This window comes from Manis javanica, chromosome 3 (assembly GCF_040802235.1).
Source record: "Manis javanica isolate MJ-LG chromosome 3, MJ_LKY, whole genome shotgun sequence".
NCBI classification, from domain to species: domain Eukaryota; kingdom Metazoa; phylum Chordata; class Mammalia; order Pholidota; family Manidae; genus Manis; species Manis javanica.
Window position 1 is genome coordinate 45,743,605 of NC_133158.1, and position 16,062 is coordinate 45,759,666.

The following is a 16,062-nucleotide window of genomic DNA, read 5'->3' on the forward strand; positions in this document are numbered from 1 at the left end:
AAGAGCACTGTGCTATGCAGATATTGAGTTTCAGAACTAAGGTGTTGTGTGCTGCATGTTCTACATATATTTATAAAAACAGAACATTACATGTGACTTACATAATTTTTACATGAACATGTAATTTATGTTTATTGTATATGTTTTGAAAATATAAAGGAACCAAAAGAGAAGGGGGGAAGAAAAAAGAGAAGAGGGAAGATTCTCTGCCATTAGGGTTGTAGTACACAGCCTGCTAATATTTCTGTCTTGCATTGTTTACTTTTATTTATTTATTTATTTCTGAAGTAGAGTTAATGTACAATCTTATGTTGCGTTCAAGTATACAACACAGTGGTTCAGCAGTTACCCATGTTATTAAATTCTCACCCTGACTAGTGCAGATACTATATGTCAGCACAGGAAGATGTTACAGAATCAGTGGCTATATTCTCCATGCTGCACTACTGTGCCTATGACCAGCTTTTATTATGATTGAGAATTTTTTGTGCCTCTTCATCCCCCTCACCCCACTTTTACTTTTTTTAAAAAATTCATTTTATTATCATTAATCTACAATTACATGAAGAACATTATGTTTACTAGGCTCCTCCCTTCACCAACTCCCCCCCACAATCCCCATTATAGTCACTGTCCGTCAGTGTAGTAAGATGCTGTAGACTCACTACTTGTCTTCTCTGTGTTGCACAGCCCTCTCTATGCCCCCCGCCACATTATACATGCTAATCGTAAGGCCCCCTTTCTTTTTCCCTGCCCTTATCTCTCCCTTCCCACCCTCACTTTTACTTTTGATAAAATGGGTCTGTAATATAATTCTCCTTCGAACCTGATTTTTAACTTACCAGGTATTGTATTATAATGTATTATAATGATAGTGTTCATCTAGTACATCACCCTCCTGCAATGCTTTCAATGATGATGGGCATTCCGAAGTATGGATGTTTAATACAGGGATCATTCAATCATGAGTGAATCTACTGTTAAGTCTTTGCTGTGCTCATACATCCTTTTTAGAACTCTATTACCCTCATGTATCTAAAACATTCTCAACTATTCCTCTGTATATACCATGTAGGGAAGTTAGTAAGAGAATACAGATAAGAACTTGTTGACTCTTTAGAAAATGGGAAGATGTGGTTTTAGGACAGATAAATGACAGTACTCCTTTCATTGTTACAGTACTTGCATTGTCTATTTTATATTATTTCCTTTTTTTATTTGGAGTGAGAAATGCATGCACAAGCTTACAAAGGGTTTTCGTAAATTCACAGGTAATGCGCCCATGAATGGTAAATGAAATGGAAATGTCCAATATATTCATGGGCTTTGCTGTCCACACACAGTGGGAGGCCTCTACTGGGCTAGCATGGTGTTTACTGTCCCAAAGAGGGTGGGAAAGGAACTTGTCCTGCCAGGTTCCTGTCAGGGTGGCCCCCAGGTGGAGGCCATTTGCTAGATTGCCCCCAAATGGGTCTGCTGGTGACCTGAGGGTGGCTTCCACAATGAGGGGTGGTATCTAGTTGGAAGGGCACTACACTGCTGAATAATCTGATGCTGAGGCTGTTTAATATCATAGACTGGGGAGGGGGTGAGCTAGGGGGTAAAGTGATCTCTGTTTCTTCCAATGATTCCTCGCTAGGGTAATGTTTGGGAAATGGTCTCTGCATTACTATGTTCTAAGTAGTAGATATGCCTTATGCAATCAATAGCCAATCGAAGTTTTAAAAAAACCAGAACTTGGCTTTAAATATTCAGAGAATACCATGCTTAGATGCTATTATAATATTCTAGACATCAAGAAGTATTTTCTTTGAAGATAATAGGAATCGATCAAACATTTTGTCATTAGAAATGAGATTTACCTTTTAAAAATTTGTAAGAGGATGTACAATTCTATCTCAAAATTGGCTTTTTGTTAGATCTTTTATATTTCTATGCACTTTCAAGGTAGACACAATGACAATTATGGATAGACTCTTCAGAAAATAGGTTGAATAGTAGCATTGGATTTCTGTTTTAAGTATCCAAGCAAAGAAATTAGTCTCCAACAAAATAACATTTTTATTAAAGAATAAGGCATATGTTATGTATATACATATATATATATATATGCATTATACATAAATATTAGAGAGAGAGCAAAACAAATGATCGACATTACTAGCAGTTGGAGTAATTGGCTGAAGGGTATTAGGAGTTCGTCCTATTACCTTGTAACTTTTCTGTACATTGGAAACGATCTCCAACTAACGAGTTAAATAGTTTCCCTGCTCACTCTTCGGTTTGAATCACGGAGTGGAGAGCAGACTCTCAATGAAGACTCAGATCTCCATCGACATGCTGATGTGTTCATGCTGCAGAGAACAAGGAAAGGGCTGGATCAGAGGCCAGGAGGCAGTGCGGAGACGGGACCATGCAGAACATTCCTCCGTGGCTATTTTGTGAGCAAAGGGCTCACTCTATTTAAGGCTGCTTTTGGGGACATACATACTAGAGTGCTGCTTGTGGGGGTACTACACTTAACATTTAAAATGGATGCTTCTTAGGAGAGCAGAAAGCGAGGAATCTTGGCAGAACTGAGAGCATTTTTCTCAGTAATCCTGAATCCTCGTGGAAGCTGCCCAGATAAAACAGCACTTTGAAATTTTAGGGGAAACACAATTTTAATCAGCCTGCCATCTCATTCATTGTTCAGAGATGAAAAGAGCGGAAATAAACATCCCCTCAAAATGTAGACGCTGAGAACTTGTCAGGTTCTGATTTCTACATGTTTCTTCTCTTTTCTCTTTCATTTTTCTTTGTTTCTTTCTTCCCTCCTCCTCCTCCTTCTGCTCATCTTTCTCCTCCTTTTGTCCTAACAGGAGGGGATAAATTGAGACAATAAGAGATGCAAAAACCAGCTAGCTTGGAGAACCCTGACATATGCCAGCCTGAAGTCTGAGTGAAGTCAATTCACTGAACCTCACCTCTGAAACACAGGGTTTCTGGATGACTCAGGTCTATTGTATTCTGCTGGTCCCCTGTGGAGAACTCACCTCTTCACTGGTCCAACTTTCGTGTAGCGAGATTCAAAGCAAAATGTTGTTTCTTCCAGAGAACAAGTAATTTCCTGAAAATGAGTAATTAAAGGCCCAATACCCTCTGAGGAATGTTCAGGCCTACATTTGCTGTACTTCCTTTAAGTGGAAAACAGACGTGTGGCCCTGAACTTGGAGCTGGGATTTTAAAACACTTAATGAGGTCTTCACGTAGCATCTCTGTGTGGCCAAAGGTTCTTTTGGGCTCCCGTCGTCTGCAACACCGATGCTTGTCAGGGTGGGGCCAGCTCGCTGACGTTACAAAGCATTTGTAGTCATTTCAGTTACTTGGATTTTAAATCAGTATTTGAAAGGGAGGATTTCACAGGTTTTTCTTTCTCCTTATTTTTCTTGGTTACTTCACTGATAGAGTCTCAGTTTTCTTAACTGGTTTATTGTAGCCACAAATAAAAACTACAGGTGTTTGGAAGGAGAAAATGAAACTGTTCTGGAACCCTCACTTGAAAGGTTGAATCAGTGGAAGTTGTTGACATCAGCAGGCAGATAGATGGCCATTATTAAACATCTTCATCACCTAACATGAAATAAGTTCCACCTGCGAAGTTTCCCTTAGGGGCTAAGGAGCAAGCTGTGGGCTTGGGCGCTCAAGTCCTGTGGCTCAGTCTGTGGCAGATGCAGGGAGACAGGGGCCAAGCAGTCCTGGCTCCCGGCTGCAGGGTCCCTCGGCGCCTGGGCCCTCGGTGCCCACAGCCCGTGAAGCCACGGGGAGTCCCGCCACATCTGCATCCTGTCGCGGTGCAGCATGACACACGGGGCACCCCGAATCACACCTGCTGTGGCAAGCCCAGTCCCAGGCAATTGATGCCTTTTTTTTTTTAATTAAAAAAAAAAAATCTCCTGGCTGCATATCATCAAGAAAAACAACATTGTTTTCAGGGTCTCTTATCTCTCCACTCCCAAATATCCTGTTTCTTCGGGCAGGGCGGCCAGGACCAATAGAAACCTCTTCCTGCCATTGGCTGACTTCATTTCCCAGACTTAGCACAATCTCATCCGCTCTAAACAACCTCATCAAAACTACTTTCTGGTCAGAGAGAAGCAATAATTATTATTAACATTTATTAACGATCAATAAACTTGATTGCATTATGGCCAGCACTATTAAGGTAAGGAAAGGGTTCCTTTTCATTTGACAGAATCTTGTGCTTGTTACTCTTTTCTTTGGTTTCCTTTATCAAGGCAGATAAGTTAGGATTGGGCAACACCCCCACTGCCACAATAGAGGACAACAAGATTTCCTTTGCACTGCCTAGTAAATTTCCTTTTTCCTACTCCAACCATCCGCAAGGCTTAAAAACTTCAAACTCAGAAAAAAATTGGGGTTTCTAAATTCACGGTTGAGTGCTGTGGATGGCTTTTGCGAAGGCTTTTTGGAGCGCATCTAGAATTTTCGTATTCTTTAACTATCCCTAGCAGTGCACGGATGTGTACCTGCGAAAAGGCAATGGACGCGCGGCAAGGTTGGAGGGCAGGCTTGTACATGTTGAACTTCTGGATGCTCCTGAATGACTGCTTAGCATCAGGGGTGCCAGCCAGTGCCAGTGGAAATGAAGAGATACCGGGCAAATGACTGTTGGTCATGGGACGTGCCAATGTTGGCTTGATTTCTGGATCCTTCATGCTGAGATCAGAGCATTCTCGTAACTCAAATGGTGGTAATTCAATTTGTTCGGTTATGTATTTATCTTTAATAAAGTAGCTACTCCTCGGTGCACTGTGAGTTAACTTTCTTCCTGGTGATGGTTGGTTTGTGGGAGGAGGAGAGCAATGGCCTGTCTGGTTCTCTGTGCTCTGAGGTGTGTGGTCTGATGTGTCTTTCTTGCGAATGTTTCTAGTAGCTAGCAGAGAGAGGTGGACGTGGAGGTGAGTCCATATAGGTGGGAACCTAAATGTGGCCGGATTGCTGGAAGTGAAGCCAGTTCATGGTTGGTGCAAGTCAGTGGACGAGAGGCTATGGAGCCGTGGTCTGTTAAAATATTTTCAAAGCCACCATGTCTTGGTGACATTTGTAGAACTGGGAAAAGTCAGCAGCAGAAACAGACACCGAAAGGAGGGAAAGGGAAGTTTTCTTAGTTGCTTATCTTTAGTTCTGCAGCATAAAGGTGAGAAGCATTCGGTTGGGTTTTCATCGAGGGTTTTAGTTAATTGAAAATCCATGAATATGGAAGTTAGTCCAGAATTGAGCCTAGGCCTTTTCAAAAACTGTCCTTGCTTTGGTGTTTGAAATGTTTGTGTTAGGCGAGCTGATTAACACCCACCGTATAAACTGTGTTTTCACAAGTTGTGTCAGTTTTTATTTCTCAAGGTATGTTCAATCATACATTTAAAATTCAGGTATCAAAGCCTTATAGAAATTTTTCTTTTCTTGGCTTCAGGCATTGCAGTCCGCTGAGTAACTACATAGAAAGGAGTTTAACACTGGGGGTTTAATGTGCTCCTTGGTCAGTTGTATCACCAGAAATTATTTGATTTTATAACCCAAAATGCTACCCTTTTATCCTTATTACTTAATTATGTCCGTATGTCATAGCAATTAGGAACAATTAAATCAAATGTTCTTTGTAAATTTTGAATAGCTCGAATACAATTATGTGTGTGATTAAAAAAAATCTGAATATTGAAGGACATTGAAATAACAGACCGTCCTTTAGAATATGGTGTATGCTTTGCAAAACCTACCAATGTGTTACACTCTTGAAGCATACATTTCTGAAAGCACAAAGATATTTATTTTAAGAGCTTGAGTATTTTATGACTTTCAGAATACATTTTGGGAGAGTTTACACTTGTCTAGGCTACTGTGTTTGCTATAACATTGATTACACTGCATTATCTATATATTGCATATATCCTGAATGAACTTGTTAAAGACTTCAGGTGAATTCTTTTTAATCCTCTGTTAAAACAAAATAGCCCTTCTTTACAGGAAACTTCCTTTAAGACATGTTCTGTTAGGTTTCGTTGGTGAAGTAATGAAATGACTTTACAAACTAGTTTGTAGTGTGGAAAAAGGAGGCCTGAGTCTGTTGAGTACAGTTTTAATTATGTTGGTGCAAAGCTCAAATTAGCATAGGGAAAATTACGGCTGTCCGTTGAAAATAGGGAACAGTCTGTCATGCAGGCAATTTCCAGTCTCAATTGCATTCTGGTTTTTGTTGTTTCAGTAAATAAATCAATTAGCTGATTAAGCATTGGAGGCCCTGAATTTGTTACGTTGGTATTCCACATCTGAGCAGGTTTTTTGTTTCTTGTTTTTTGTTTTTCTGGCATGAATACTTATAAGACCCTGTGAGGCACTGTGGAAAGCTAAATGTTTTTATCCTGTCTGTGATTCTCACCATCATTTTCCCTTGGTATGTTGGAGCTGGGAATAAAATGTTTCCATTGGAAGAGGTAAAAGAATTTTAGAAGCTTACTTTATCTATGCGTTTGTGGATTTTAGGATCAGATCGAGAGTTCTAATGAAAACATGTAGGTATCAAGGGTGATGTCCCTTGTGTAACCCATGCACCCATTTTGGTGCTTCTGCCTGCTTCGGGACCATCTGACAAGGTGAGGGTGCTTCGCACCCCCTTCTCCTTCCCCACAAAACACTGTGTGTTTGCTTAGAGACTCCAAGGAGCTTGTCCATAGCGTTGGAACCTGAGTGTGCTCCAGGTAGGATTTTTAACCAAATCTCCCAGACTTCCCTGACCCTTTTATTATGCCCTGGGCCACTTGGGAAGTCTAATGACTCCTAGAATCCCTTCTCCGAGTAAGGCTTTTAAATGCATAAAATACAACCCTTAAAATGACAACACAGGCTAATTCTACTGAAATACACTTATAGCCTTGGGCCACTTGGGTGGCCCGTGTGCCCCAGGTTACAGTCCTTGATCCTAGAGTTTAAAGATCTTTAGGCTTTAAAATGAGAACGTGGGGATTTTCCTTTATCGCAGAGATCTCACACTGAGGACGAGGAAAGAGCCAGCCTGCAGCAGTGAAGCGGATAACATCTTCTGCCTAGACAGCAAATGGAAAGTTGCTAACCACGCTTTTACTGTCTAAGTGGGTTTTTTAAAGAAGTTACTTTCTTTGATTTAACAGGGCTGGAGGGTTTGAGGACAATTGAAACACAGACTGTGCATTTAAAAACATATAGCTCGTTTTACATACTTCATGCCTCCCACAGAGCAGGTACTCCCTGAATATTTGCTCTTGTGTGTGAAGGAGAGTCATTAAAAATCTCAGGGTTATATGAAGAAAGCTCATGTACTAGTAGGATTTTGATGATATGATCAATGAGTTTAATCACTCTAGGTACGTGATTTCTCACCAACCCCCTGGCTGACGTGGAATAAGAATTATCCCATCCCTTCTGACTTTTGGGGACTGTGTGACAGTGGAAAGTGAAATGCTCTGTCCATGGCACATCCCTGGAGCAGTCCCTGATCCCCTGTCCTTGCTCGGCAGAAGGTTACAGGCCATCACCTTAAAGGACCTGGTGTTTGCGGTCACGGGTAGCCCTGCCACACGCTGCCCTTGGGTATGGCATGTGTTTCCCTTGCTCTCACGGAATGTGCGTGCGCCCTGACTCCGTCACCACAGACAGGGGAATTGGGAACACGGAATTTGTGGTTATTTTTTCCCATCAAATACGTTTATTAGGACTGCAGTGCTCTGAGGGAATGTTCTGAAAGTCTGACCCATTTCTTAATTATCTATTTCTTGTGATTATTTCATAATTTTTTCAAAGTCGACCTAATTTAAAAAAAAACAACCCACAAACACACACACCATGTGCTTGTTCATGTCCCTTGAGAAGCGTACAGGAAGAAAGTAAGCGACATAAGTAGACAGCCATTACTGATGCCTTCAGTACACAGTCCTGTGTTTAGAACTTCAAAGTAAGATTCCCTCTGTGGGGTGGAGACCAAAGCAGAAAACCTGCCTTGGCACCCCAGTAACTTGACAGGTAGATTGATTTAACAGCTGTTGCAGGAGAGAACCGCAGTCCAAGAGGCCGAGAGAGAGCCAGCTCTGTGAAGGCTTCTCTGGGGGGTAAGGGCCAGAGACAAGAGTCTGACAGTCTCCAGGCCCTTCAGGGTGTACGAGCACTCTGCTCTGGCCGCACCTTTCTGTAGGACTAGGACACACCTCCAGACCGCAGGCCCCTCTCCCCTCCTTCTGTCCCACAGGATGGAGAGCCGCTCTTCTGCCTCGGGGGTTCTGTCAGATGACCCCTGAGATGTCTTTTCTTATGTTACGTGGCCACAGACACACCTGCCTTTGAATCCTTACCAGTCATGTCACCCTGGGCAAAGGGACCTTACCTGTCTGACCTCAGTTCCTCACCTGTAAAATGGCACTATTATGGCTCTCCTGTCTTGTGCTGATGCAAGCTAAGGTCTGTGGAGCCTCTTGTATGTTCTTGATAAATGGCAGATGCCGAGAGACAATCCAGATGGATTTAACCTGTGCTAATGTCTTTGCCTTGTCTTTCTGGCTCTGTTCTGAATTCTCTCCATGTTTTCCACGGCCCTGCTTTAGTTGTGAAGCCCAGAGCCACACAGCGTTTGTTCTAAAGCTTTACAAAGACACAGGGAGAATAACAGGGCCACTTCTAATGTCACTGCTGTGGCCTCCTGCACTGGGGCAGGGCACACATGGGCCTGGATAGCAGCAAGCCAGCAGAGGTAAGGGGGAAGACGCTCAGAGAGGCCTTGGATAAGGTCACGGCAGGGCAGGTAGCAAACACGTGGGCAGGCGGAGCATCCGAGGGTTGCACAGGGCACAGCTGGACAGAGGGTTGGTTTGGTCCCGTTGGAGGGTGGAGGCCGTTGGCTCTGTTGCTGAAGGAGGGCAGCTTGCTCCTGTGAGGGCAAGGGCCGGCATAGTGGGATGCCGCCGCCATTCTATTTTCTCATTAATTTTGAAAATGCATCCTGTGGTTTTGTACAAATTATAGTAAGAAACATTCTTTTCTTAAATTTTTTTACAAAGTTAGTATAGGTTGTTTCTGTCCCAACCAGCCAGAGAAAATTACCAACACCTGGGGCTGTTCTTTCCTACTGTACGATTCTGTCTGTCCTTCTGTCTTCCTAACTATCTAGCCTGTTTTTTTGCAATGAGCATTGTCACTACAATTTTTTGCTAAGCAGAATTTTTATGTTTAATTCTATTCCATCTAAAGTAAATATTGTAATTGGTATCACCAAAATCCTGTTGTAGAAAATATCACTTACAATTTTTCACTAATTACAGAGCAGTGCATCCTCTATCTGATTTTTAAGAAAATTCACTTTATTAGTTTTGGTGCTTAGAAAAGGAATTATTGGGCCAAATTTAAGTATTTTCCAATTTGAAAAAAAATTGCCAGTTTACTCTCCAGAAGGGTTATATCAGTTCCCACTTCTTCTAGCCATAGAGGAGGCCAGCTTCTCTGTGCTCAGTACAACTCTGAAAATTTCACTCTTTAGATCTGTGCAGTCTGACAGGCAAAATGGAATCTCATTTTTATTTGTTTTTCTTTAATTATAGTATTTCATTACTTTTTTTTTTTTTTGCTGTGAACCTATTTCAGCTAATGACCACTGTGACCTCTGAAACTTTTTCTTATTCATACCTTCATTCCCTGTCTGATCAAACTTATTTCCCACCTATTCTCCTTATTGAACTTGGCGGAGGCAAGTTTTATAAAGTTCAAGTTCATTTCTCATTCTGTCCACTCTTTCAAGCTTTGTGTTCTCTCTCAGCACATTCTCCCTGCTTTGCTTGTGTTTGTGAATGTGAATCCTCTGTGGACTTTATGTACACATACCTATGTAAGCCAGAGGATCCTTTTTAGTGATAGCCTGTCCGTCTTGTGTCCATCTTGGCCATGTTGTATCCTCAACAGTGATTAGCAAATTGTAGGGGTTCAATACATATTTGTTGGAAAAATTAATTTGATTAAAGTTGTTGAAGTCACAGAGAGAAAATTAAGTCAGAGGAATATAATCATTACTATAGATTTTAAATAGAGGTTGTATTTCTTTGGAGATATTTCTCCTACTTAAATAAAAATTAAGTAAGATTAAGTGGATATTTAAAAGAGCATAGAGAAACATTCTTGAAAGGTAGCTGTTGTATCTTGAAGTCATAATCCAAATAAACACCATCTTTACAACTGCACGACTGTGTGCCACACTCTGTGCTAGTGCTCACATCATCTCATGGGACACTTAGAGCCGCCTGGGTACAGTTGCTCTTTGCACAGATGAGGACAGAGTTTCGAGAAGCTAAGAAACTGGTGCAAGTAACACAAATCTGTTTCTCCTCGATTTATCATCATTTCTCTTTTTTTCCGGCTATGTGCTTGGCTCCTAAATTACTCTGCAGAAAAAAGTGATGTATTAAATGATTTAGTGACACATTAAATAACTGAATAATGAAAATGGTTCTAACTGGCTAATTTATGTTAGGACTCTTGTGTGAAAAAACCCAAAGGCAGCGATTATTACACGCCCAGTGGCTAATCACGATAAAGTGCTAGAACACGCCAGAGCTGAAACTCTGGCAACCAGGTCTATATTTGCTTGGTGACAAGAATTCTTTCCATATTTGGCAATATCCAAGGGCAGACGTTCCAGATTCCAGATCAGCTGCTGATTTAAGTTTCCTCATCCTTGCCCTCCCCTTGGCATCAGTAATGAAAATGCAGCTCGAGTTTCCCATCAGGCTTCAGCAAGTCTCCAGCAGGGGTGTTTGCTAAACGGTACTCTGGGAAGAGTGGTGATCCGCTGGTGGGCACAGATAGTGCCGAGGCATTGGGAATACAAATGCCAGGGCCAAGCAAAATTATTTATTTTTCTAGCCACAGCATAATCCAATCATAACATTAACGTCAGGGCTGTTACTTCAGACCGTTTTGTTCGAAACAATGCATGTCCAATTCTGGAAAATATAAAAAAAGAACATTTCAAACACATCATGCAAAGAGTCAGCACTCTTGAACTGAAGACAGTCCCTGTTAGTCACTGAGATTTAACATCTCTCTTCCCATGATAAAGGTACAATGTAGCAAATTGGTTTTTATTTCTATTTTTCCACATAACGAGTATTGACCTAGAGTCTCTCTGAGGAGAGAACCTTCCTCCATCTCACCCCATTCACATTCTCTGGAGGCCATGACTTGAAATGATCAGCCAATAGTGAGTCTATCATCCCCATTCCCTTTGGGTCCCACTGGGTCTTACTGAGTTTTATGTCTTAAAGTTAACTGTATGCATGTGGTGCCCACCTCCGAGGAGGAGGAAACTGTTGAAACAACACTTCAGAATTTGTCAACACAATTAGTTCGTGTCCCAATTTGAGGTAGATTTCCCAAGACATTGCTCCAAGTCAAAAAAAAAAAAAAGTATGTGGTTTTATATTGCGAAGTCCTCTTTGGATCTGTGTTGTGTGTGTGTCCCCTGATGCCCTGAAGAATAGCAGAAGGTTAAGGAGAGTGGGCACAGCCTATAATCATCTATTGGTCTCTCTCTTTCTTCATGGCATCCTTAAAATAGCCTCTGTGGGGAAAGGATTGCCTTTATCTTGCTTGCCTGGAAGGGAGCATAGGGGCAGAGGCTGGTGAGCTGAGCGGAAGCGGAGAGAGGCTGGCCGGGGAGATGGAGCCTTGGGATCTTGGCAGGTGAATCCACCTCTCCCGGGCTTAGCTCCTTCTTGGGAAAGTGGTGGTGGGCTTGTTGGCGTTTCACCCTTGATGAGTACTTTCCTCACAGTTATCTGGGCTTTTCCGTCTTTCAAAAGGGAGTAATAAAAGTTCCTGCTTCTTGTGGGTTTGGTGAAATTAACCAGTTGAAGTGTATTGAGCACATATGAGGTACTTAATAAATGTTAGCTAATTTTACTGTTCATTCGAATCAAATTTTCCTTCTAGGACTAAAATCAGCAAATCCATAAAAGCATTTTTTTTTCCTTTTTTCAATTCCTTCAACAGTTTGTGAACTGAACTTGTTCTTCAAGTAGCCAATTTTCCTTTAATGTGTTAGTTTTCTCTTACTGCAAAATAAAAACTCTAACAGAACAGTGAGTTCTCAGTTACTTTATCTGCCTCAGGGGTGCCCTGGAGGTGCTAGGAAACACTGCTGCTGAGCTCCTGCAGGGGACACTCGGGGCATTTCCCTGGCTTCTCCCCACACCTCTTACTCCCATGCTCCCTCCCCCCTCTCACTCCCTCCTTGCGGTACCTAACAACTGACAGCAGGTTTGAGAAACATAAACGACAAGACAGTGAGGAGGACCTTCCTGAGCATCCTGGATGCACAGGGCCTCCTCTCCGACCTGCTTGCACTCACTCCCGCTGCCTCTCACAGGTACCCGCTCCCTGGTCTCATCCCAGGAAAGCTGGGACAGGGCAGGCTTGCAAGCCTTTAGTCTGGAATAAAGAAATAAAGAGAAGATCGACCAGGAGGCTCTCGTGTGCTGGGTCAAAGCTGTCAAAGGCAGTAGGTGCACATCTCCCTTTTGATTTCATCTGGTGCAAACTCCTAGAATTAGAAGCATACTTATATTTACATAGAAGATAAGAATGTTTTCCAAGATCACAGACCAGTGCCTTTATGAATTATCCATTCAGGCAATCTGAGAAGCTAGGGTAGTCTGGTTGACTTTACCTTGTAAAGCAAAGACAATGGCTCTGTTAATCCCTTGTTAGGTTTAGGAAAAAAGAACTAAAATATGCTTTGTTAAAGCAGCATTCTAGCGAAGAAACCACCCTTTGTCTCTTGGGCATTACTGAGAATGTACCTCCTGTCCTACCAAAGACCTGTTCCCAGTGGCTTGCTCTTGGAAGCACAATCACACTGCAAATAGTTTTGATATGAAAAGCTGGTTATGAAATATATACACACGTGTATTTTTTAAGCCTTGTTCTTTGGAGATGGAAAACATCTTTTTTTAGATCACATGTTTACTGCTTTGGTAAACAGTAAAATGCTGCTGCAGCAATTACCTTGAGGATAAAGGGTTTGTAGACAGATACTTCCTGCGCTCACTTCCTACCCAGATAGCCGGTCCAGCCAGAGACGCACTGATGCAGGAAGGGCTCCCAGTGGAAACTTCCTCTGCGAATGTGTGGTTCGTTATTCATTATCTCCTCTCCAAGGGAATAAGCCCGCTGCTACAGATTTTTCTGGCAGAATTCTCTCTCTTGAAATGAGGAAATAGGACATTTCTAAAATAACAGCTCTAGTCCCTCATCCTCATCCTTGGTCTTGTCTGCTTGCTGATTTGTGCAGACGAGTCCATTCCCCCAGCTGTGTCTCCTGAGTGCCTGGAGGCATCTGAGGCTCCTTTAAATCATGGAAACGCTGTACCAGTCTGCTTTTGGATTCTGGGAAAATAACTCTTTTGAGATTTAGTGGGAGGTTGTTTCTGTGATTATTTAGTGTAAAAGTCACTTTAGCTTTTGCTTTCTCTCATCAAGCAGAGATCATCAGATTCTAGTCCAAAACCTCAGGGTATAGATGGTTCTCTGTGCTGATTTTACATTGGTTATAAATTTCAGTGAATGCATTGTTTGGGTCCTTTGAACCAAAGCAAATAAAACCACAACACACAGACGTTGAACAATAGGGAGTCATCAATTATCCATCAACAGGATGTGTCCTTACTGACTGGCCCCTTTGTAGGGGGGAAAAAATACATCAAGTCAACAAACAGAAACACTTAACAATAAACCAAACAAAATAAATAGCACCTGAAAGCCGCTCAGCTTAAGCACTGGCCACATTCCAAAGGGTGATGTTTACATACTCTAAACATGGAAAGCTTGGCTCCGCCCAGATCTCTTACAGGCCGAAAATAATCAGAAAGCTGAGGGGCTGTTAATTGTTGGGTCGCTGTTGTGGTAAGGCACCTACTTTGATGATCAGAAAGAGCCTGGAGCTTTGCTTTGCAATGACAAGGGGACGGTGTCCTATGGATATTCCTCCCCTAGTGCCTAGTCCACAGGCGTTGATGACTGCCAGGTGTGGGGCAGAGATTATATTTGACCCTGAGAAGCTGCCAGACATGGTTAGATGTAGTCATGTCTCATGGATGCACTTGTTCATGGATATACTCCAGTAATTTATCTACACAGTCACTCAATGCACACGTTTTGGTTGAATTGGCATGAAATTGCCCTAAGAGGTATTTTCTTTTTCAGACTCACTTGTTTATACACCTTTGCTCACCTTGTTGGAAGACGCCATTAGAATCTCAGGATCCTTCGGTTTGAATGGGGGCTGGTTTCTTCCTCTGCATTTGCTCCCCTTCCACCTTTATTACATTTCAGTGAAACTCATTGAGGCATCTCCCGGCAGGCTTTCTCCCAGAGGCTCCCTCCTGCCGCCTTTGCTTCTTTGCAAAATGACGTCTCAGACCCCCTGAGCTCGAATGCGCTCCAGCACCACGGGAATCACAGTCGTGTGATTCTGGTGCAGGGCCATACGGCAGCCAGACTCGCGTTTGACGCTTGGCAGAGCTGTGCCCCACTTGGCATCCTCTCTGAAAATCGCCCCTGCCTGCCTGAGGATTGTGGCCGGTTTTGTTGTGTTTTGTTTTGCTTCAATTAAGTTTCAATATACTCATTGTTTGAGCAACAACAATAATCAAAACTTTGTTCCTTTTCCCCATTTCAAAGACAATTGTGGTAGGAGTTTGGAAAATAAAAATTTAGAGAAGGAAATTAATGAAATTTGAGCAATTAGACTCATATTTAATAGTCCTTTTCTCCCCACTCCCTTTTTTTCCAGGAGGGTGAATAAAACCGAATAGGGCTGAAGGTTTTCTGATGCCCTTTAGAGATGAGGCCGGGTGTCACACCCCATCCTGGGCACTCAGGTTCAGAGCGGAGCGAGGCTGCCGGGGCAGATGCTTGTGCCATCGTGCCTGGGCCTTAGTCCCTTGTCTGTAGTATAGGTTCAGTAATGATGATAAGAACTGCTTCTTGCTGGTGGTACAATAATTAAACAGCTTAATACATGTATGTGCTTTGTACAGCAATGTGCTTTAATGTGCAGAAAATGTTCACTGTTATGAGCTCTTTCTGGCTACTTAGGCCTGTGTGTCATTCCTATTGTTTAATTTTTTTCTCATATCTTCCTTGCTTTTTCTGAAGTAATTCTTGGCTGTTTCCAAACTGTTACAATTTGAAAGGAATCCTCTGATACGTTTTGGGTACTCATAGCTTCTAAAGAGATGAAAAAATTTCCTCATGTCAATTGTTCCTTTCTCATGCTGTACCTTTGAGAATGAAAACGTCACAGTCACCACGGTGAGTCCATTTGGCAGTTCAAGCAACATGTTACCTGAACTCAGCCATGTTTTCGAAAGCCCAGAAAACCCATAGTTTTGAGGTTCCAAAATAAAACCAAGACAGAGGACTGCAAAGCATTCACTGTCCCCTCCCTAGGCTTTTCTCTGACCTCTGCCGATGAAAGCATGGACACATTCCCGCAGTGGGGAGCCGTGACTGTTCGGGAGCAGTCCTGGAGTGGGAAGAGCCAAGAGTTTTTCTGAACCAATTGCTGTAGCTGGTACATTCCTTAGAGGAGGAGAGCGGGCATCTAGTGAATTACCACACTGCCACTTAATGTCCCTCTGTAGGCATCTGTGGAACCTCAAGGAAGATCAGAAACTTTCAAAACACTGGTTGTTAAAGTTCAGACATTCATTCATTTAACTCAAGAGCAATTACTGACTTCTTACTGTACGCAAAGCATTGTGTTTGTTACTTCTAGAGGTTATGAGAGAAGGTGTACTTCTTGATCAGAAGAGAGAATTATTACTGTGTTTTGGGACCAGTGTCTTGCAGGCACCTGTGTCACACCTGAATGCCTAGAGTTAGACATAAGCTCGTGCCACACCCTTAAGAACCTGCCTGTGTCTGGGAAGGTGGATGAGTGAACGGCTGCCCAGAATTTAATTGGGTTTTGTGAGCATGAGCCTGAGAGGT

At 42.4% G+C, this 16,062-nt stretch overlaps 1 protein-coding gene across 4 annotated transcripts in view; it reads left to right on the plus strand.

Moving 5' to 3' along the window:
* The window catches only part of ERG (ETS transcription factor ERG), a 253,124-nt gene that overhangs the window by 138,754 nt on the left and 98,308 nt on the right, over positions 1-16,062 (plus strand). The window contains exon 1 of one of the 4 annotated variants that reach the window (XM_073231343.1): positions 4,037-4,204. The exons of the other annotated variants lie outside the window; for them this stretch is intronic. Coding sequence (XP_073087444.1) covers positions 4,187-4,204 — 18 coding nt within the window. The 5' untranslated portion in view covers positions 4,037-4,186. Of the gene's footprint in view, positions 1-4,036; positions 4,205-16,062 lie in introns of those variants that run through there. 4 annotated transcript variants of the gene reach the window in all.